Source organism: Charadrius vociferus, unplaced genomic scaffold, assembly GCF_000708025.1.
Source record: "Charadrius vociferus isolate BGI_N301 unplaced genomic scaffold, ASM70802v2 scaffold549, whole genome shotgun sequence".
NCBI lineage: Eukaryota > Metazoa > Chordata > Aves > Charadriiformes > Charadriidae > Charadrius > Charadrius vociferus.
In genome coordinates this window covers 5,846,734-5,863,835 of record NW_009650103.1, presented here as the reverse complement: position 1 = coordinate 5,863,835, position 17,102 = coordinate 5,846,734, and the positions used below count along the sequence as shown (strand labels likewise).

Here is a 17,102-nt window from a genome sequence, read left to right as displayed (position 1 = left end):
AACCACTGTTTTGAAGAAATCATTTCTGTAGGAGGGGAGGAATTAAGCTTCAGTGGCTTGATGAATCTTTGGCAATATGCAAAAAGAGGTATAAAATTGTGGGAAAACTTAATATTTCACATACAGCATTCCTTTCATTTAAGAAAAGCTAAACCGCCACTGGATGGTGGTTAAAGCTCTTTTGCGAACCAGAAGTAAGAAGCTCTACCCTCAAAAGAGTTTGCATAGTCAATTTAGGGTAACGTGATCTGTGAACAATCAGTCTATAGGGGAACAATAATGGATAAACAAGGAAACATGAACTAGATAATGCAAGATATCTGCATATCTTCCTCACTTAAATCTGCTGTTGCACTGTTGGCAGAAAGGGAAAGGAGGAATCACAATTTCAGTTTTTAAGAAGCAGTGCTATTTGATGGCAAGTTGTTGGGTTTTTTTCCTGGGAATTAGGAAAACACGTGGTATTTTATGTCACCTAAGAAGAGGAGCCATAATTTAAACCACTTGGGATCCAGGCTCCAATATACTTGCAACATATTAAAATACAAGGGGAATATGGCACAGAGTGCAGAGTCACAGTGTAATAACCAGAATACCAGCTTCAGGACATGTAATTTTACTTCCTGGTTCCACTGCTGATTCATCATATTGCCATTTTTTTCTCTCCAAGTCAAATGCAAATCTGCACAATGTGTTTGCATTTCTTCCTCCTCGTAGCCTGCTTATATTGAAAGATCTCTGGGGCAAGGAAGATCTTTGTTATTTAGGTTAAAAAGCACACAGCATGATGAGTATAACTTTTCTGTATAACTTTTTGTTTGGAAATGCTAAGAAATTATTCTATTCTGAAAGTGTAACATTCTTTTTTTCCTTCTGTGTTTCAGGTGAAGTTCCATGCAAAAACCTGTACAAAATTCCTCTCAGTAATCTGGTTGGGCGAAGCATTGAACGACCTCTGAAGTCACCTTTGGCTCCCAAGGTCATCACTACTACAACATCCAGTGGCATTGCCTCTCTTCCAGTTACTCATTCGCTATCCTTGTCTCGTATGGAAATTAAAGAAATTGCAAGCAGAACACGTAAAGAATTGCTGGGTAAACTCTCCTCATTCCTCAGTGTACATATCAATTGCCAAGTATGTAATGTCTAATCTTGGGACCATCACAGTCAGATTTGCAGCATGCAACCAGTATTCATAAATAAGTAGTATAAACGAACAAATGAAACTGTGAGAAAACATGATTTGCAAAAAGTCTAGCCAGCATCTGATCACATATGAAGTGACCACATGCTAACCCAGGCAGAAACTGGTTAATAATGGAAACCAGCAACAGCTACCTTAACATTTTCATGAATGCTTTATTTTCTGTTGAGAGTATTAAGTCTTTTATTCCTTTATTGAGGCCTCTTGGATGAGTCTATACCCAAGACAGAAAGTGCACAGAAGCAAAAAAAGGTTCCTCGAAGACAGTCAGACCCCAAGCAGGGAGCAGTAAGATCAACTAGCAGTGACAGGTAAATATAGTGGCTTTTAGAAAAGAACCTAAGTTAGACTGTAAATATTTTCAGAACTGATTGTTTTTCAACCTGTTCATGCATATCTCAGTTGGCCCACAGCTGACTAAGACCTTTGTATACCAATGTGAATTTCATGCTAGTGTGTGTTAGAATATTTGAATACTATAAGTGCTGAAACGATTATACTTTTTGCTAAAGACATGTTAATGAGCAAAGCAAGACTAAATGGTATTTTGTGGGGACCTGCTGCAGTTGAGCCTGTCATTACAATATGGACTACTAGATCTGCACTGTGCAGGCTTGCTTGCTGTTTTCTTCCTATGCTCTTGTGTTGCTATTTCCAGAATAAATTATGCAAAGGAACACCATAGCATTTGTCTGTTTGGCTCTGCTTACCTGACCCCACTGCCATTCTCTTGTTTTCACTGATTTCACATTCTGTGTTTGTGTAGAGTAGTGGCAGAATTCAGCCAAGATACAGTAGACTGAGATTAACAAAACAATAAATCTACTGCAATGTAAAACCATATTTGATTTATTTCACTATTTGGAAATTATTTGGGCAGGGGGCTTCATTAACATTGCATTTTAATGACTTTCAGCAGAGTAAAACGGAGAGAAACTCAGTTCTAATGGTCTTCTCTGTCTTTAGGATAACTTGATTGAACCTAGAAATACCCATTGATCCTACTTGCCCTGATCTGTGTATTTTTGTAGTAACTTTTGTCTTCCTCTTTGCAGGATAATCTCAAGCTCTTTTGAAAGCTATTCTGAAGGACATCATCTTTCCACTAGTTCAGATCCCAATACTTTAGCAAACAGGGAGCAGAGCTCACCATCTAGCTATCCATTTCAGCTGATTTCTTTATATGATGAAGACATCATTGACTTGAAGTGAAGACAGTCTTAAAACCTTTCTTCCTTACTTCACATTTTCTTACAACTCTGTGAGCTCTATGGAAATGTCACAAACACTGCTTCTAGTGGTAAAATGTGGCTGGAAGTATTGGTGATTAATCTGTATAGAACTCATGTTGTTCTGGCTAGCTCAGCCTGATTTGGTGATGCTTATAGCTTTGACATAGGTATGTTTTCTTTTCTCAGTTAACGAACCGTTACTTTTTGTGGCATTCTAAGCATAGGTAATCAATGAAAGATTTAGGCTGAAAGGAAAGTAAATAAAAAGTATTACTTGTTCTGAGCTTCTTATAATTTGAAGTACCCAAATGACATTCAGCTAAGTTAATAGCTGTTATTACTATCATGAGTTGTTTTACAACAGTGTTCCTCATATGGGAAGAGGAATTTTATAACATAAATCACTCCTTTTGGTTTCTCAGTCTTTAAAAAAAAACAAACAAAACAAAACAACAAGGCTTGCAGGCAAGGTCTTTCCAAACATTGCAGTCTGTCCTTGAAATGATGCAGCTGTGGTATGTTCACTGAAGAATGAAGGATGTTCTGTAAAGATCAGGTAAGGTATGAAGATGCTGCTTTCTTTGCTCTGCCCTGTCCATGCACTTTTTTTAGAGAGACTTGAAAACTGTTTTGGCATTAAGAATCCTTGAGCAAAGAGACTTTTTGTAGAAAATATACTTTCAAAATATTCCTTAAGTATTGGAAGTGGAATAACAAACAAACAAACAACTGTATTTCTCCATCTACTCGAAAACTGTTATTGTAGTGAACCTACAGATTTTCCTGTTATAGGCAAAAGAGCCAACCCCTGTTTTTCTTCCTGACTACACAGAGATTCCTATGCGGGTATCGGCATTAGTTGTTGTCTGCTCTTGCATCAACAGTGTAAGTCATTATTCCAGATAATCATATTTTTCTAACTGGATCCAGACTGAAATTTCACTGCTAAGAAGCCAGTTTTCTATGATGAAATAGTCATCTTAGATCTTTCGTTATATTAAAAGACAGGGTTTCATGTTTAAAGCTTGATTATTTTTTAACCCTTTCCTCAATGCTAAAAATAAATTTTAAACAGTATTTTGAAAGGGTTTTGTTTTGTTTGGGTTTGTTTTGTTTCATGAAAGCGTGACGCTTCCAGGCTTTGACAATTTTAGCTTTATTAGCAAGTATTTCTTGTTCTGTATGTAGAAATATTTCTGTATCCTTGAATTTATTTTGTAATACCATTCCTGTTTCATGATGTTACTTTCTGTCCAAGTATGACCATCTTGAGATTTGTGCCTTTTGCTTTGGTCTGTCTGAATGTAAAACTGTTTTTGCAAAGTATTTTTTGCCCAATTTATCATATATAATACACCTAAGAAAAGATGTAAGGCCTTATCTGAAAGGATCATTTCTTAATCTCAACTGAAGTGGCTGATCAAGGAAAGAAGCAATATTTTCAACAGTAATTAATCCAGGAGCAGAAGCAGTACTAACCAGTGGCTACTATTATTTTAGTATTTTTGCACCCACAGATGTCTGGCAATGAACCTTAATAAGCATTTAAAAGGAAATGCCAGCTCAAAGTCTTTGCAAGAGCTTGTAATACTTTTTGAGAATGTTATTTCTAGAGATTCTGTTAATTTACCCTGTCCTATTTATCTGGGCAGCTAAGGTTTAAAAAAATCAATCTGAAAGTACCATGTGGTGCTTATTCTCCTGGAAGTTGTAAACACTTCTGTGGACTTACTGAATGCACTTTAGGGAGCACTGCTTGCACTTAGATATTTTTGGAAAGCAAAAGCACCACCTTTTTCCATAAACAGATTTCTCGATATAGTATTTCATTTTGGTTATGTGGGTGTTTTTGAAGACTGTACCAGTGTGTTGCAAAAATGGAGCTTTAGTTAAAATACAATTTTAACTGGAAACGTTGCTTTGCACTGTTAGGATATCAGATTTTAAATATACTGCAGATGTTCACTTGTGCTATTCTAGCATGATTTAACATGAGTAAACCATAGTTCGATAGCAATTGAAGCAATATATGGAGATTTTAAAACTTGTTTTGAAGAACATCAATAAACACATATTTAAATATCCTGAAAGACAAACCTCAGAGATGGAGCATCAGTGAGATCAAGGAGAATGAGGAAAGCTTGACCACTGGCTGGGGCTTGGAGCAACCTGGTCTAGTGGGAGGTCTCCCTGCCCATGGCAGGGGGGTGGAACTAGATGATCTTTAAGGTCCCTTCTGACCTAAACCATTCTATGATTCTGTGGCAGGCAGGATGCATATAGATGTGGCATTTGCATCATAACCACGACTTCATGATAAAAAGGGGGGCCATAGAGCAAGAGTTACTTCCTTTAACCAGAATCACAGCAGTGGCTATAAAGTATTGCCATAAAGTAAGAGAGTGTATGACTGTGAGAACCTTCGATGGTCTGCCTGTAAGATCACGGCATTGATGACATCTAGCAAATACTAACAAACACCAAAAGGACTGTAAGGAGTCCAGATTAAATTTGATTGCTTAAGCTAGACAAAGACAAATCGGACTAGCTTCATGGTACTTCTCTGGAACAGAATGTTGGTATAGTTCAATGATGGAAGCCCAGCAACTGCCTCTCCCACACTCCCACCTGAATTTTATGCTGTAGCTTGACTTAAGGGGTCAGGTGCAAGCTGTTACATAGATCACAATGGGAACTACCAGACCTAACAGACTACTGCTTGTATAGGAAAGGAAGGATCTGAACCCTGGAAAAGAATTGCCTGTCTTCATTACTGTTGTATGCAGTAAGTGCCTTAACAAGGCTGCCGCTTCTTGAGTTTTTGCTTCTGTAATTAATCAGCGTGCCTTGCAGGGATGTAGGGATAATATTAGACCTAGCAGAAAAAGTTGAGAGGGATCAGACAACGTTAGTTTGGTTTATAGGACACCTAGAGATGGTAGCTGAGGCTTTAGGGTCATGTATATGTAGATTACTACCTACTTACTGTGTGAGAGCAGTCCAAAGTATAGGTAGAAGGCAGAGAACCTTGTAATAATGTTCCAATTTTGTTTGACGCAAGCCACAAGACCTTCTATGAAGGTCTTTATCACATTTGCTGTATCAAAAGACAAAATATCCCACAATAACATGAAATTGCTGGCACAACTGGACGAATATCTACTGTACAAGGATGTGGTGTCTCTGGGCTCTCAGCAGTCTCATCAGACCACCATGAGTTCCATGCCTCTTAGTGTGATGAGTTGGCATCCTCTGAACTAGCTTCCAGCCATTGTTTCTCTCAAAATATTGTCTTTGATCCTTACCATTCAGACTGCTAATTAAAATCAAAACAAAAGCCAGCTGGCGGCATTGATGCAGCTCTTGTGCATCATTTATAAAGGGCAAGGTTTTTATACATCTGTGCAACCTCTCCTACTTCAGACTGCTGTCAGATGACAAGGCTTGTTGGAAGGCTACTGGGATGGATGTTCACTCACTCCAGCCTTAGAGCCATGTTGGTTCCCTTCTGCTTTTCCAGCACGTGCATGTCTCTACTCATTAAAACTTAGAAAGTAGTCTTGGGCACAAATTGTAGCCATGTCCAACCTTCCTACTTTCACATTTTATGTTAAAGCTGCCTTTAGCCTGTGTTCCAGGTGTTGACTGATGATCTCATGGATGAGAGAAAAGATAATCTTTGAAGCTACAGCAACACCAAAGATGGGTGTTGCTCTCATAGAGAGGAATACAAAAAAATCTTGCTACAGATGGATGGAAGAAATTCTTTCATTAAAGGAAGAATTGTCACCAAGGTGAACACTTGCTGTCAAGCTAAGCTCAAGTGAACTGAGTCCAGTCGTTCTGGACGCTAATAACAGAGAAGTTTCTGCAAGAAATGTTTTCTATCTGAATATACTGGGTTTGTTGGAGGAGGCAGGGCTCTTCCCTTTGGGCTAATAGTATTATCACCACTTCAGCACTGTGCCTTAGTCTGACTAAATTATAGGGATGTCATTTACTTTGGTGCAAGCATTAGACTGTACAGGCAGTTACTTTAGAATGTACTTGTGCCTTCTCACCAGCATGGGTAATGATGCATGGAATCACAGAATAATTGAGGTTGGAAGGGACCACTGCAGACCATCTAGCCCAGTACCCACACCCACGCACCTCTATTTGAAACAGCATCAGTGTCAGGTTGTTCAGTGCCATGTCCTTGCATTTTGTCTGTCCAAAATGAGGGTGCAACATTTTGAGCTATCTTTCTCCCGCGTTTCCATTACAGCATGCATATAAACCAGCACCGCAGCTTTGAAGTGTGACTAGGACTCAAGAGCGTGAGACATACAAACTAAGTTCTTTCACACACATAATATGCAGCTCATATGGCTGAGGCTTTGACGCACCCTTCCCAAGGTCTGTAGAGTTTGGGCTTTAGGAACTGTTGCAGACTAACAATCGTTTTTGTCCAGCTTGTTCTTCTAGTGGCAATGCAGTACACATAAATTTTATAACTGTTTGAAAGTAACAAAACTCTTCCTTCTAAGGAGAGATAAAGACCCTCGTGCAGTTTGAAAGGGCTAGGTGCTATTCATGGTAGAGAGAGATTTGGACTCCAGGTTGAATGATGTATGGATACCTTCAGTTTCTTGGTTTGCGAGGAACAAGTAGGGCCTGTTCTGATCACAGTCCTCTCCTGGTTTGTGGCTGGGGTGGTTTTTTTGTTTTGGTTGGTTGGGTTGGGTTCTTGGGGTTTGGGGCCGGGGTGGGCTTTTGTTTGGTGTTTGAGCTTTTTTTGTTGGTTTTGGGTTTTGCAATTCATAACATACAGGACGCAAGTGGCACCCAGAATGAATAGCAGGTTTGCTCTCCGCCTTCATGTGACTTTTTCTATACATGTGCAAACATTTGTAATTGACTGGTAGATTCAAAGTAAAATTTATATTTTTTTTTTTTTTTTTTTAGTACTCGGCCAAGTCAACTGAATGAGTATTTAAACAGGTCTTAATGGGGCAGGGGACAGGTGCAATGTAACACTATTTCATAACCAGTTACATGTGGTCAAAGTTGCTGCTCCTGACATTTATTTTCTGCTGTTTTGTGTATATTTGACCAAGTCACAGATTCAAGCTCATGCATGTTTTCCTAAAGGTGTAGATCTATAACTTGTGCTTGCAGATGCAGCAGCTCTTACAGAGCTGTTGGCTTCATCTGCATTTGAAATATATAATCCTTTTGGTTTGGATTTGTTTTTTAATATATATACATATGTATGTATACACATATATATGTGTGTATATTCGTAAATTCTACCACAAGGTTTAAGGGATTAAAAGTCCTAAGCATATATAGGAATCTAAAGTAATGTGATTTGATGGGGGGGGGGGGGACACACAACGACAACACTAGCATCAGCAAGTGATAAAAGTATTTCAGAATCACTTTTGTTGCCATGTGTGTGAAAATGAGTACCATGCTATTGTCATTAACAATTTTATGTCATGGTTCATATGCACAGTGCTTGCTAAATCTGTTAAAGCAGTATGTTCTCAGATAGGCTTAGCCTGATTTTGTGGAGGAATAAATTATACCCTGAGAACCTAGTATTAACCATAGGGGCAAGCTCACGTGACAGCATGCAGCAAGCATCTGTACTTGCATGCAAGTTAGAAAGTATTTTTACCCTTACTCGTTGAGCACAGCAACTTCACCAGGCTCTATACTGCCCCGCTGCTTCACTTTGTTCACTGACCGCATCCTGCTTGCTACTGGAAACCATGATATTTGCACATGATTTGAAGACGTAATTTAAGAGATTCTTTTCTGCATATTTATTTATAGCTCTATTAGGTATTTATCTGGTTGAATGGAAAATGTTATGTCTCTAAAGGTTTATGCAAAAAGTGTTACCAACCTGGAATGTCAGTTTTAACTAAGTCTTTGAATGTTAGCAGACTGCTTTGTAATTTTATAGTTGCATATTGCTAAGACTGTTGCTACATTTGTGATCAAAAATTCTTTATTTACCACTTGTCTTAAATGCCAATGTATTACCATTGTTTTTAAATGTCATGTGACAGTGTGTATGGTTTGTGTTTTAGACGTGACATCCAAATAGAAACAGTCCTATCATGGCTGGAACTGTTTTAAGTGCCATTTATCACCTTTGGGAAGGAATAACAGATGATTTATTCCTTCATATGTAATAAATGATAAATTTGACCTCAGTTTGTTCTTTCACACATCCAGAACTAATGGCTTTCCCAAATTTGGTTCATTGGACAAGAAATTAAAAAGACAGGAGACAGTACACTATTGCAGACAGTTCTGGATTACTGTTTCCATTTGAGTTCTCTAGAACTTTTGTTTCAGAGATGTCATTCATTTAAGTGCTATATCGTACCTGTGAGATTGGTGTTTGTGTTTCCAGGCATCTTTTAGACTTTCGGAGACCCGCTCCAGTTGGAGATCTTTACCCCTTAAATTAACACTATAAAAGATATTTTTTCTCCTATTCTGGCTAAGAGTATATTCTCACTGTCTCCAAGACCTTGTAATTCCTTTTGAAAAAGCAGTGTTCTTCCCTGAATTCTAAATACATTCTCCCAAGAGCTACAACCCTTCTTGTGATTTAAGTGCATTCCTAGCCAACTTGACAGCCGTAGGAAAAATAATGCCAACTTAACACTAACACCCATGAAAGCCAAGCATTCAGCTGCAATTGGGACCAAGACTTATTCCGTGGTCACGTATCCCAGATATAGTAGCAGCAACACAAAAGTAAAGTACTGCAGTCTGAAATTAACATTAGCCAGGCTACATGATTCATTTCATCACTGTACCACATGCCATAAGGAAAAGGTAAAGTGCAGCAAGGAAATCTTATTTATTTATTTATTTATTTACAAAATTAGATCTTAATTTACATCTTAGAAAAAAGATACTGGCCAGTATATTTAACATTCTTACTTGGCCATTATAGTCAGTCTGCACCAGGTGAAAAGAACACAGGAATCTAAGAAAAAGAACATGTCCAAGATGCACACAAGGCAAATCTACTAAAGGGAGTATGCAGAAGTGTATGCAGGTATTTTTTTGAAAAACAGAATTTGGATTTTATAAAATTCATTGAAATCATTTCATGGCAAGTTTAGTAACTAAGATGTTTACCACATGATGCAGTTAGTTTCAACCATAGCACCATAATTCATGATACGAAGGTTTCATACCAATATAAAAAGCCTTAGGCTTAAGATCTTCTGAAGTAGGCCTCAATTTGTTCCAGGGTCTGTCCTTTTGTTTCAGGAACACAAAAGGCTGTAAAAGCTACATTGAGGCAGCAGAGGGCAGAGAAGAGCCAGAACGTGCCATAGGATGTTAAGAAACCCTGAGGGAGAGGAAACAACAAAAAATGCATTATTACAGCTCACTACTGTACAACTACAGTTCTGTATTGCTATGGCTCCAGGCTCTCTCAGGAGCATCTTCAATAAATTTCCCTATTGTAAGAAACTTCAGATTGTAATTTATGATGCTTACTATAAAATCATCAAATTCTTTGGTTATCAAGAAGGCCATAACCCAGTTTGTTAACACACAAGCACCACTTGATATGCCTCTAGCTTTAAGTGGGAAGATTTCAGATATGACCAGCCATGGAACAGGACCCCAGCCAAGGGCAAAACCTGCAATTAGAAACAGAAGAAAATAAATGCAAGTTAAGTATATATTAATGGGAAGACTGAATGATGCCTAAGTTAGACAAGTAATGGGGATGCAGTTTTCCCTCTAGATTCTTGGTTGATCCCAGTAAAACAGTACCTCTACCAGAAGGAAAGAGAATAAGTTATTTTAGGGCAGCATGATAAACGCTAGTGCATTTTACATCAAATTAATTACAAGAATATTCTTAACAAGCAGATCTTCTTGCCACAAAATCTCTGAAGTGGTAAGCTTAAAAAGTGACCTTGTTTCTAACTGCTGCTGCCTCGTACCATCACAGAATTTAGTGTGGATCAGACACTAACAAAGACACTTTGTTCCACCACTGTACAGCAGTTTAACATGAGCAATTACTACTATTAGCACAAGGAGTTATAAATTAATTTTCCAGGGAACTGGCTTAACTAAGTTGCTAGCTTTATCACCATGGTTGTGAATGCTCAACGCAAGTTTGCATTATACACCAAAAAGGTCTGTGAAAGACATAGCTCATTTCCATTCATGAATAATTCAGCCTGGATAAGAGAAGGCTCTGGGGAGACCTTACAGCAGCTTTCCAGTATCTGAAGGGCACCTACAAGAAAGCTGGAGAGGGACTTTTTGCAAGGGCATTTAGTGACTGGATGAGGGGTAATGGCTTCAAACTGGAAGAGGGGAGATTTAGGTTAGAGATCAAAAAGACATTTTTCACTATGAGGGTGGTGAGGCCCTGGTCCAGAAGCTGTGGCTGCCCCATCCCTGGAGGTGTTCAAGGCCAGGTTGGACGGGGCTTGGAGCAACCTGGGCTGGTGGGAGGTGTCCCTGCCCAAGGCAGGGGGTTGGAATTAGATGGTCTTTAAGGTCCCTTCCAACCTAAACCATTCTATGATTCTATGAATAATGCGACAAAATGGAACAAAATTGGCAACATTCATCAAAACGTTTGAGTTTTGTGTAATGACTACTTAGAATCCAGTTCCACTTACCAGCAACAAAGAGCCCTAGGCTCACTACTGCAAGCCAGGATATACTGCTTTCTGTTCCTGGGGATGCTGAATTTAGAGTGAACCATACATCAGGATTTGATGAGTTATCTTGATCTGGAAGGACGATTTTAAAGTAAAGCCCAAACAATGCAGTACTGAGAGCCATGATTATCCCTGAAAAGTAAGCAATAACCAAGTTGTCACTGGTTGCCACTTGTGTATTCTTCTGAGAGACAGAACATAGTTGGTCAGCCAAATATAAGATATGCAGGCCCTCACAGAAGTGTTTCTTAAAAGATACTGTTCTTGGAAATAAACACTGGCCTTGACAAGTGAAAGATGCTAGACAAGCATTCTAAACACTATCCAAACAATGTAATCTTGACAGCAGTCATTACTACTGAGCGTGCAGCACAACAATTACAGCAAACAGAATTAGCTTTCTTTAGCACATTTACTTGTAAAGTTAAAATTTTTAACTACAGTCTTGGTATAACTGAACGCCACAATGTGCCATGAAAGTAGCAGCAGCCACAGAGAAATTACTTTGAAATAGCCATTTGTTGACAACTTGGGTATGAGAATGTATCAAGACATTGAATCTTAATAAGCAGAAAAATTACCACAGTAGTAATAATTGTCTCAGTGACATAGCTATTTCAAAATAAAAACTGGCCTGGTAAGAAGACACACAAAAAAAAGCAAGCTATATGTGGTTCCAAAGGGTTCCACCTACCACGTATATTTACCTCTTACAAGTTTTATATCATGTTGAAGTCTATAGTTCATATTATAAATATAAAGCAAACCACTTAAAAATGCGTAAATTGCAATACTTAATTCCCCCAACAGTAAAGACACTTTTTGTTACTATATATCGTAATTTTTCCTACTGAACAAAATTCAGTAACTGTTTTACCAGATGTGTAGAGCAGCACTTTTCGTCCAGTTTTATCTATGATAAGTGCAGCCACAGCAGTGAAACATACTTGTATGGAACCCACAACAACAGAAGCCATTCTGCTGTCCTGAAATAAAATAAGAGGTAGGGAGAATTTGCTCTTTCAGGCTGCCAAGAGGATCACTTATCAAGCACTACAAATGTATTTGTTTCTTGAATCTGAAAGAAGACAAACTATGCCACAAATTAATAGTGGGGCGAGACAGCATACAGGTCTCTATTAACTTTAAAATAAGCGACAACTACTCCTTAGAGTTTCACTTTCTCTGAAACACTGCATTTGCAACTCTAATAAAAAAGATTTATATAGGAAGATGACTACAATAGGAATTTCTATCAGTATCAAAGTTTCAGACCAGCAAAATACAACATACATCCCGCCTGAAAAAAAAAAAACCCAGAACGTTCAGGTATGCCACATAACACAGTCAAGAGGGTATCTAGAATCCAAATCAAAATAGCCCACTAAAACCCAAACCCTGTTATTTATGACACAGGCAGGATCATTATCAAGTCAGTTTGTTATGTATTTCAGACTTATTATGGCACTGACTAAGCTGAAACTATTATAGACATTTTTCAGTTTGGAAACACACCCTGATTACCTTGAAGTTTGCATCTTCAAAGATAGTTTCTGCATAAAACATAACTGCATTAATGCCTGTTACTTGCTGGAAAAACATTAGAGCCACACCAATAAGAAGTGGCCTGTAGATTGAGGGGTTCTTAAATTCAGAAAGATTCAGCCCCTGTTAAAAAGATTAAGCAATTTTTAGTGAAAAAATTCATCTTTTAATTCAAAAAACAAAACCATCACTAACAAAAAACCTCCTCAGAACATTTCATTCTGTTCAAACTCAGAAAGTTTCCCACCCCTCCTTTAGCTAAACTAACTGCCTTAGCAGTAAAAATGTTTACATTTGAAGACATCTGAGAACTGCAGAAAAGCATTTTTCCCCTTTTCTCAGGTTCTAGAGACAGAAATTGACAGTGCTTTGTAGAGAAAGTTAACATGAATGAAGCTGCAGTTTGCAGAAACAGAATTTCAATGATTAGACCTACCTATTTAAGCACACATCTCAAAAAACTAGATAATTGTCATATAATTAACAAGATCATGAGCCCGACTGCGACTCATGTATACTGATGGCAGCCAATGGTGATAGCTGTTGCAGCTGAAAGGTAGAGGAAAAAGATTCAAAGAATCTCACTTGCTTCTTGAGTATCATTTGTATGAGGGAACAGGTTTGGACCACCATTTGTAGAAAAGGCTATTAACTGAGCTTTGGTAAAACCCTTTTAATTACACTATATGTTTTCAGATGTTATCTCCATACAAGAAGTTTTTTAAGACTAAATCAGATTCTCATCACCTCCTCCTGAACGCTAGCTTCAATCTGCCTACATTCCAATGCATGGTCCGCATGTGGTCCCCGCAGAAAGTGCAAAGAAGCTATGGCCTCTGAGCGTTTGTTCTGATTCAGCAGAAATCTTGGTGTTTCAGGCATGAAGGACATGAACAATAGCATTATGCAGGATGGAAAAGAACACAACACTGCCAGCCAGCGCCATTTTAGTATTATTCCTGGGTAACAAAAAGGAAAGAAAGAGGACTATGAACATCAATTAGTTGTACAAACAAATTAACATTTATTTGCAATTCTTCAGTGTAGTTCTTTCATTACATGTATTAATTCTTTTTTGTAACCTAGATCCCTAACCCCAATACCTGCAACATAGGCTCCCAGTATGCCAGTCACCACCATCAACTGAACACAAGAGCCAAGCATACCACGGACTTTAGGATGAGATACTTCTGATATATACACCTAAAACATAGGGAGAAAACATCTAATAATCACTTCTATCCAATTTTGGATCAAGGACTTGATAAGTAATGAATTTCTGAAAAAAAAAAAAAAAAAAAAAAACCCAAACCCACATAGCTGTATTTCCTAGTAACTCCCTTCCTTAAAAAAAGCCTCAATAAAATGGAGTAAGTAGAAAAGACCCATCTCAGAAATGTATATTGGCATCATGAAAAACCCTGGAAGAAAGGGAGGACCTAAGCCAGAATACTGTTGATGCAGTATCAATTATCCCAAAGGTGAATAAACTTGCATTAGTAAGAGCTTCTTTTGTTAGCCATATTCAACAAGAAATGCATCATCACAAAGCAGTCTAGAGCTTGGAACAGTCTTTGCATAAACATGTAGTCCAAGCCACATATAAAACTGTTTGCAATGAAAGTTTTAAATTTTTAATTCAATGTAAGGAGTGCAAATTATTTCATTCTCCATGAAGTTCCAAACTGAGAGCTCATCTTGATACAGCATCACACCTCATCCAATATTTAGGATCAAACTTAAACTTTCCAGCTATTTTTTAATATATTAACCCCAAGTCAAAAGCTACAGTTTAGCTGTATACATAAAAAGAAATCCCTTGTATTTATACATTCAATCCTTTCTAAAGTAACAGTTCTTACTTTTTCTGGAAGGAAAATAAGTAATTCTTCTTTCAAGAATAATTTAGAGCTACAAAAACTTGGTATTACATATGACAGTCTCCTCCTTCATCACTGCAGTCACATAGATGGGTTAGGGCCTTTACACACATGGGAGCTTAGAGCTTGGCTCCATGAAACAAAGAGAAAGCAGTCATTTGCAAAGCAGGCAGAATTCCTCGAAAGAATTAACACAACAGACTAAGCAACCAAGTTTCCAACTACAGAGGAAGTTGCACGAGATTATTATTTAGACCCTACCACCCTGAATCTTTTTTAGATTTTTATAACCATCTAGATTGATAAAGAAGCAGCATTTATTCCATACTTCATTATGAGTGCTTCTTATCCTTTGATTTTTAGTTTGCATCTCACTTCAAACGCTAGAAATGCTAGAATCACCAGAAATGAAACGAACTTGAATTCTAGATGGTTTATTTCACACTACCACCTGCTCAGCTAGATCCAAAATGTCAAATAATACCAGAGCAGACAGACAACAACAGAATGAATTATCTCCATTTCCCTACTGCACATATATTCCTGAATGCATGGGAAAAGTTAATATTCAGAAGATAACAGTTAAATGGAATCAGAAGGCACTGTCTGGCATTTCTCCAGGATGAATAAGCAGCCATAGTTAATTTGCAAAACCAAGGAGTTTGGTGAAATACAAGACTATTAGAAGCAGTTGGTAACAGGAAAAAAAACAACAACCCACAAACAAAACTAACCGCCCCTTAATGTTATATATGAGGAATTTGAAGAGATAAATATTACTAGACTATAGTAGAACATTAACAGAAGCAATCAAATAAGACACTAATAATCTGAAAGAGCACATCGCTGTATCAGGAATGCATAGCACAGAAGTGCCACAAGAAGAAATAGAATTTGTTTTATTTGTATTTGTTTCATTATTAAAACCAAGCAAAATATAATTCTATAAAAAACAGTTTCTTTTAAATCCCCAAACTGCCTTGGCCACAGTTATTCAGTTACTTCACCAAAACCACCTACAGTACTGCTATAGAAAAAGCAACAAAACCCCCACAAACAAAAAAGCAACCACACATGCACAGATACACGCACACAACATCTTACTTACCGGAACAACAAGTGAAGTAATTCCACTGGCTAAGCCTGTCAGCATTCGTCCAAAATAAAGCATCCAAACATTCTGAGCAGATATAATAACTATATATCCAAAAATATATGGTATTGAGCACAACATTAGACTCAGCTTTCTCCCAACTTTATCCACAAGGTAGCCTCCTAGTATTCCTCCAGCAGCAGCTCCTAATGTTACTACTGACTTCAAAAAACAAGCAAGAAAGTATCTATTATACATATATATAAATAAATACAAAAATAAATAACAGACAGGAATTTCTTTTAAAATATTGAAAAGTAGCAGCTTCTAAAAAAATGTGCAAGAGTATGCACGTGTTTAGAAAACCAAAATAAACATTAACTTCTTAATCAAAACATAGTTAAGAAGCACCACTCACCACAATTGAACTGCAAGTAATTTTCATATTACATACAAAGTTCTTTCAATGAAGTAAAAAAAAAAAAAGCAGCAGTAGCTCTTTCTTAACCTGTCTACAAAGCTGTCCATTCACAAACAGGCCTTTCAAGATGTTTTAAAGCCCTGAAGAAATTGTTACCCTGACTAACCTGAAGTCCAGCCTGTATCGAAAAAGCAAATATTCCCCATGATGATGGACTGCATTAATTTAGTAAAAAGTTTATTCTCTGTGGTCCCTTAGCAGGTTCAACTGAGAAACATGAGAACCGTTAGAAGACATTTTACAACCAAGAATAGGTTCAAACAATAGGGGCATTTATTAGTATACACTAACAGAGTTATCAGGCCATAACAGCACTGTTACTCAGGAAAAAATGGAATCAATTACTGAGTTTAAACAAAACCACTGGATTTCATTATTAACATCTGCATTTACCCCCATTCTTAAGAGGGGTTAAGACTCTCATCATATAAGCAGCACCTTCTTAGACCTATGCTTTCAAGTGAAATCACATAACGGCAATGCATCATACAGAGACTCACCCCAAACCACGAGGCTTGGCTGCTGTCCAGCCTCAATTTAAGATCGTTGATTTTCCTCAACTCTGGAATAACAGGCGAGCTGTAGCCTAGCACGAAGCCGAAGCTGAGAGGTCCCAGGACAGCGGCGAACGTGGCCAGGTACAGCTTCTTGTTCTGCACTCTGAGGCAGAAGAGGCCGACAAGAATCACGCCGCCCCCATCTCCCCCTTCCGGCCCCAGCGCCGGCCCCTCACTGGGGCCGGTACCTCTCGGGCGGGCCTGGCCGAGGGTCCGGCCCGGGGGTCGCCGCGGCCGGGCTCCGGGGCAGTCAGCGCTCTCCCTGAGCCCGCACAAGCGGCGGGTCGCGGCGCCCGCGCTTACCTCGGGCAGGAGTCCGCAGCGGGGTAACCCAGCAGGCAGCGAGACTCCTCCGCAGCCATGCCCGGCCTGCGGGGAGCGTATCGGCGCGGCCAGCCC

General features: G+C 38.5%; 2 protein-coding genes across 3 annotated transcripts in view; one reads left to right on the top strand and one right to left on the bottom strand.

Moving 5' to 3' along the window:
• GARNL3 (GTPase activating Rap/RanGAP domain-like 3) overlaps positions 1 to 2,776 on the top strand; it is a 37,612-nt gene extending 34,836 nt beyond the window's left edge. Inside the window, exons 26-28 of the mRNA XM_009892304.1 lie at positions 885 to 1,094; positions 1,404 to 1,515; positions 2,260 to 2,776. Of these exons, the coding sequence (XP_009890606.1) occupies positions 885 to 1,094; positions 1,404 to 1,515; positions 2,260 to 2,416 (479 nt within the window). The 3' untranslated portion in view covers positions 2,417 to 2,776. The remainder of the gene's footprint in view (positions 1 to 884; positions 1,095 to 1,403; positions 1,516 to 2,259) is intronic.
• Positions 2,777 to 9,617: 6,841 nt separating this feature from the next.
• SLC2A8 (solute carrier family 2 (facilitated glucose transporter), member 8) lies at positions 9,618 to 17,065 on the bottom strand. 2 transcript variants are annotated; one of them, XM_009892302.1, is made up of 10 exons: positions 17,007 to 17,065; positions 16,643 to 16,806; positions 15,681 to 15,883; positions 13,796 to 13,895; positions 13,440 to 13,651; positions 12,672 to 12,815; positions 12,025 to 12,133; positions 11,106 to 11,279; positions 9,958 to 10,103; positions 9,618 to 9,805 (listed from the first exon to the last, which is right to left on the bottom strand). In XM_009892302.1, exons 1-10 carry the CDS (start codon positions 17,063 to 17,065, stop codon positions 9,668 to 9,670), a joined length of 1,449 nt encoding a protein of 482 aa, XP_009890604.1. In that variant the 3' UTR covers positions 9,618 to 9,667. The 2 variants fall into 2 exon arrangements, with proteins under 2 accessions (XP_009890604.1, XP_009890603.1); XM_009892301.1 differs by having other exon boundaries at positions 15,681 to 15,887; positions 16,647 to 16,806.
• Positions 17,066 to 17,102: the final 37 nt, after the last annotated feature.

What these genes read in the sequence shown, in the direction of transcription:
- SLC2A8 (XM_009892302.1), bottom strand. Translation starts at nt 17,065, where the DNA reads ATGGCTGCGGAGGAGTCTCGCTGCCTGCTGGGTTACCCCGCTGCGGAC. An exon ending in GCTGCGGACTCCTGCCCGAG is followed by an intron (nt 16,807 to 17,006) that starts GTAAGCGCGGGC and finishes CTTCTGCCTCAG; the next exon opens with AGTGCAGAACAAGAAGCTGT. An exon ending in TTACTTCACTTGTTGTTCCG is followed by an intron (nt 13,896 to 15,680) that starts GTAAGTAAGATG and finishes CCTATGTTTTAG; the next exon opens with GTGTATATATCAGAAGTATC.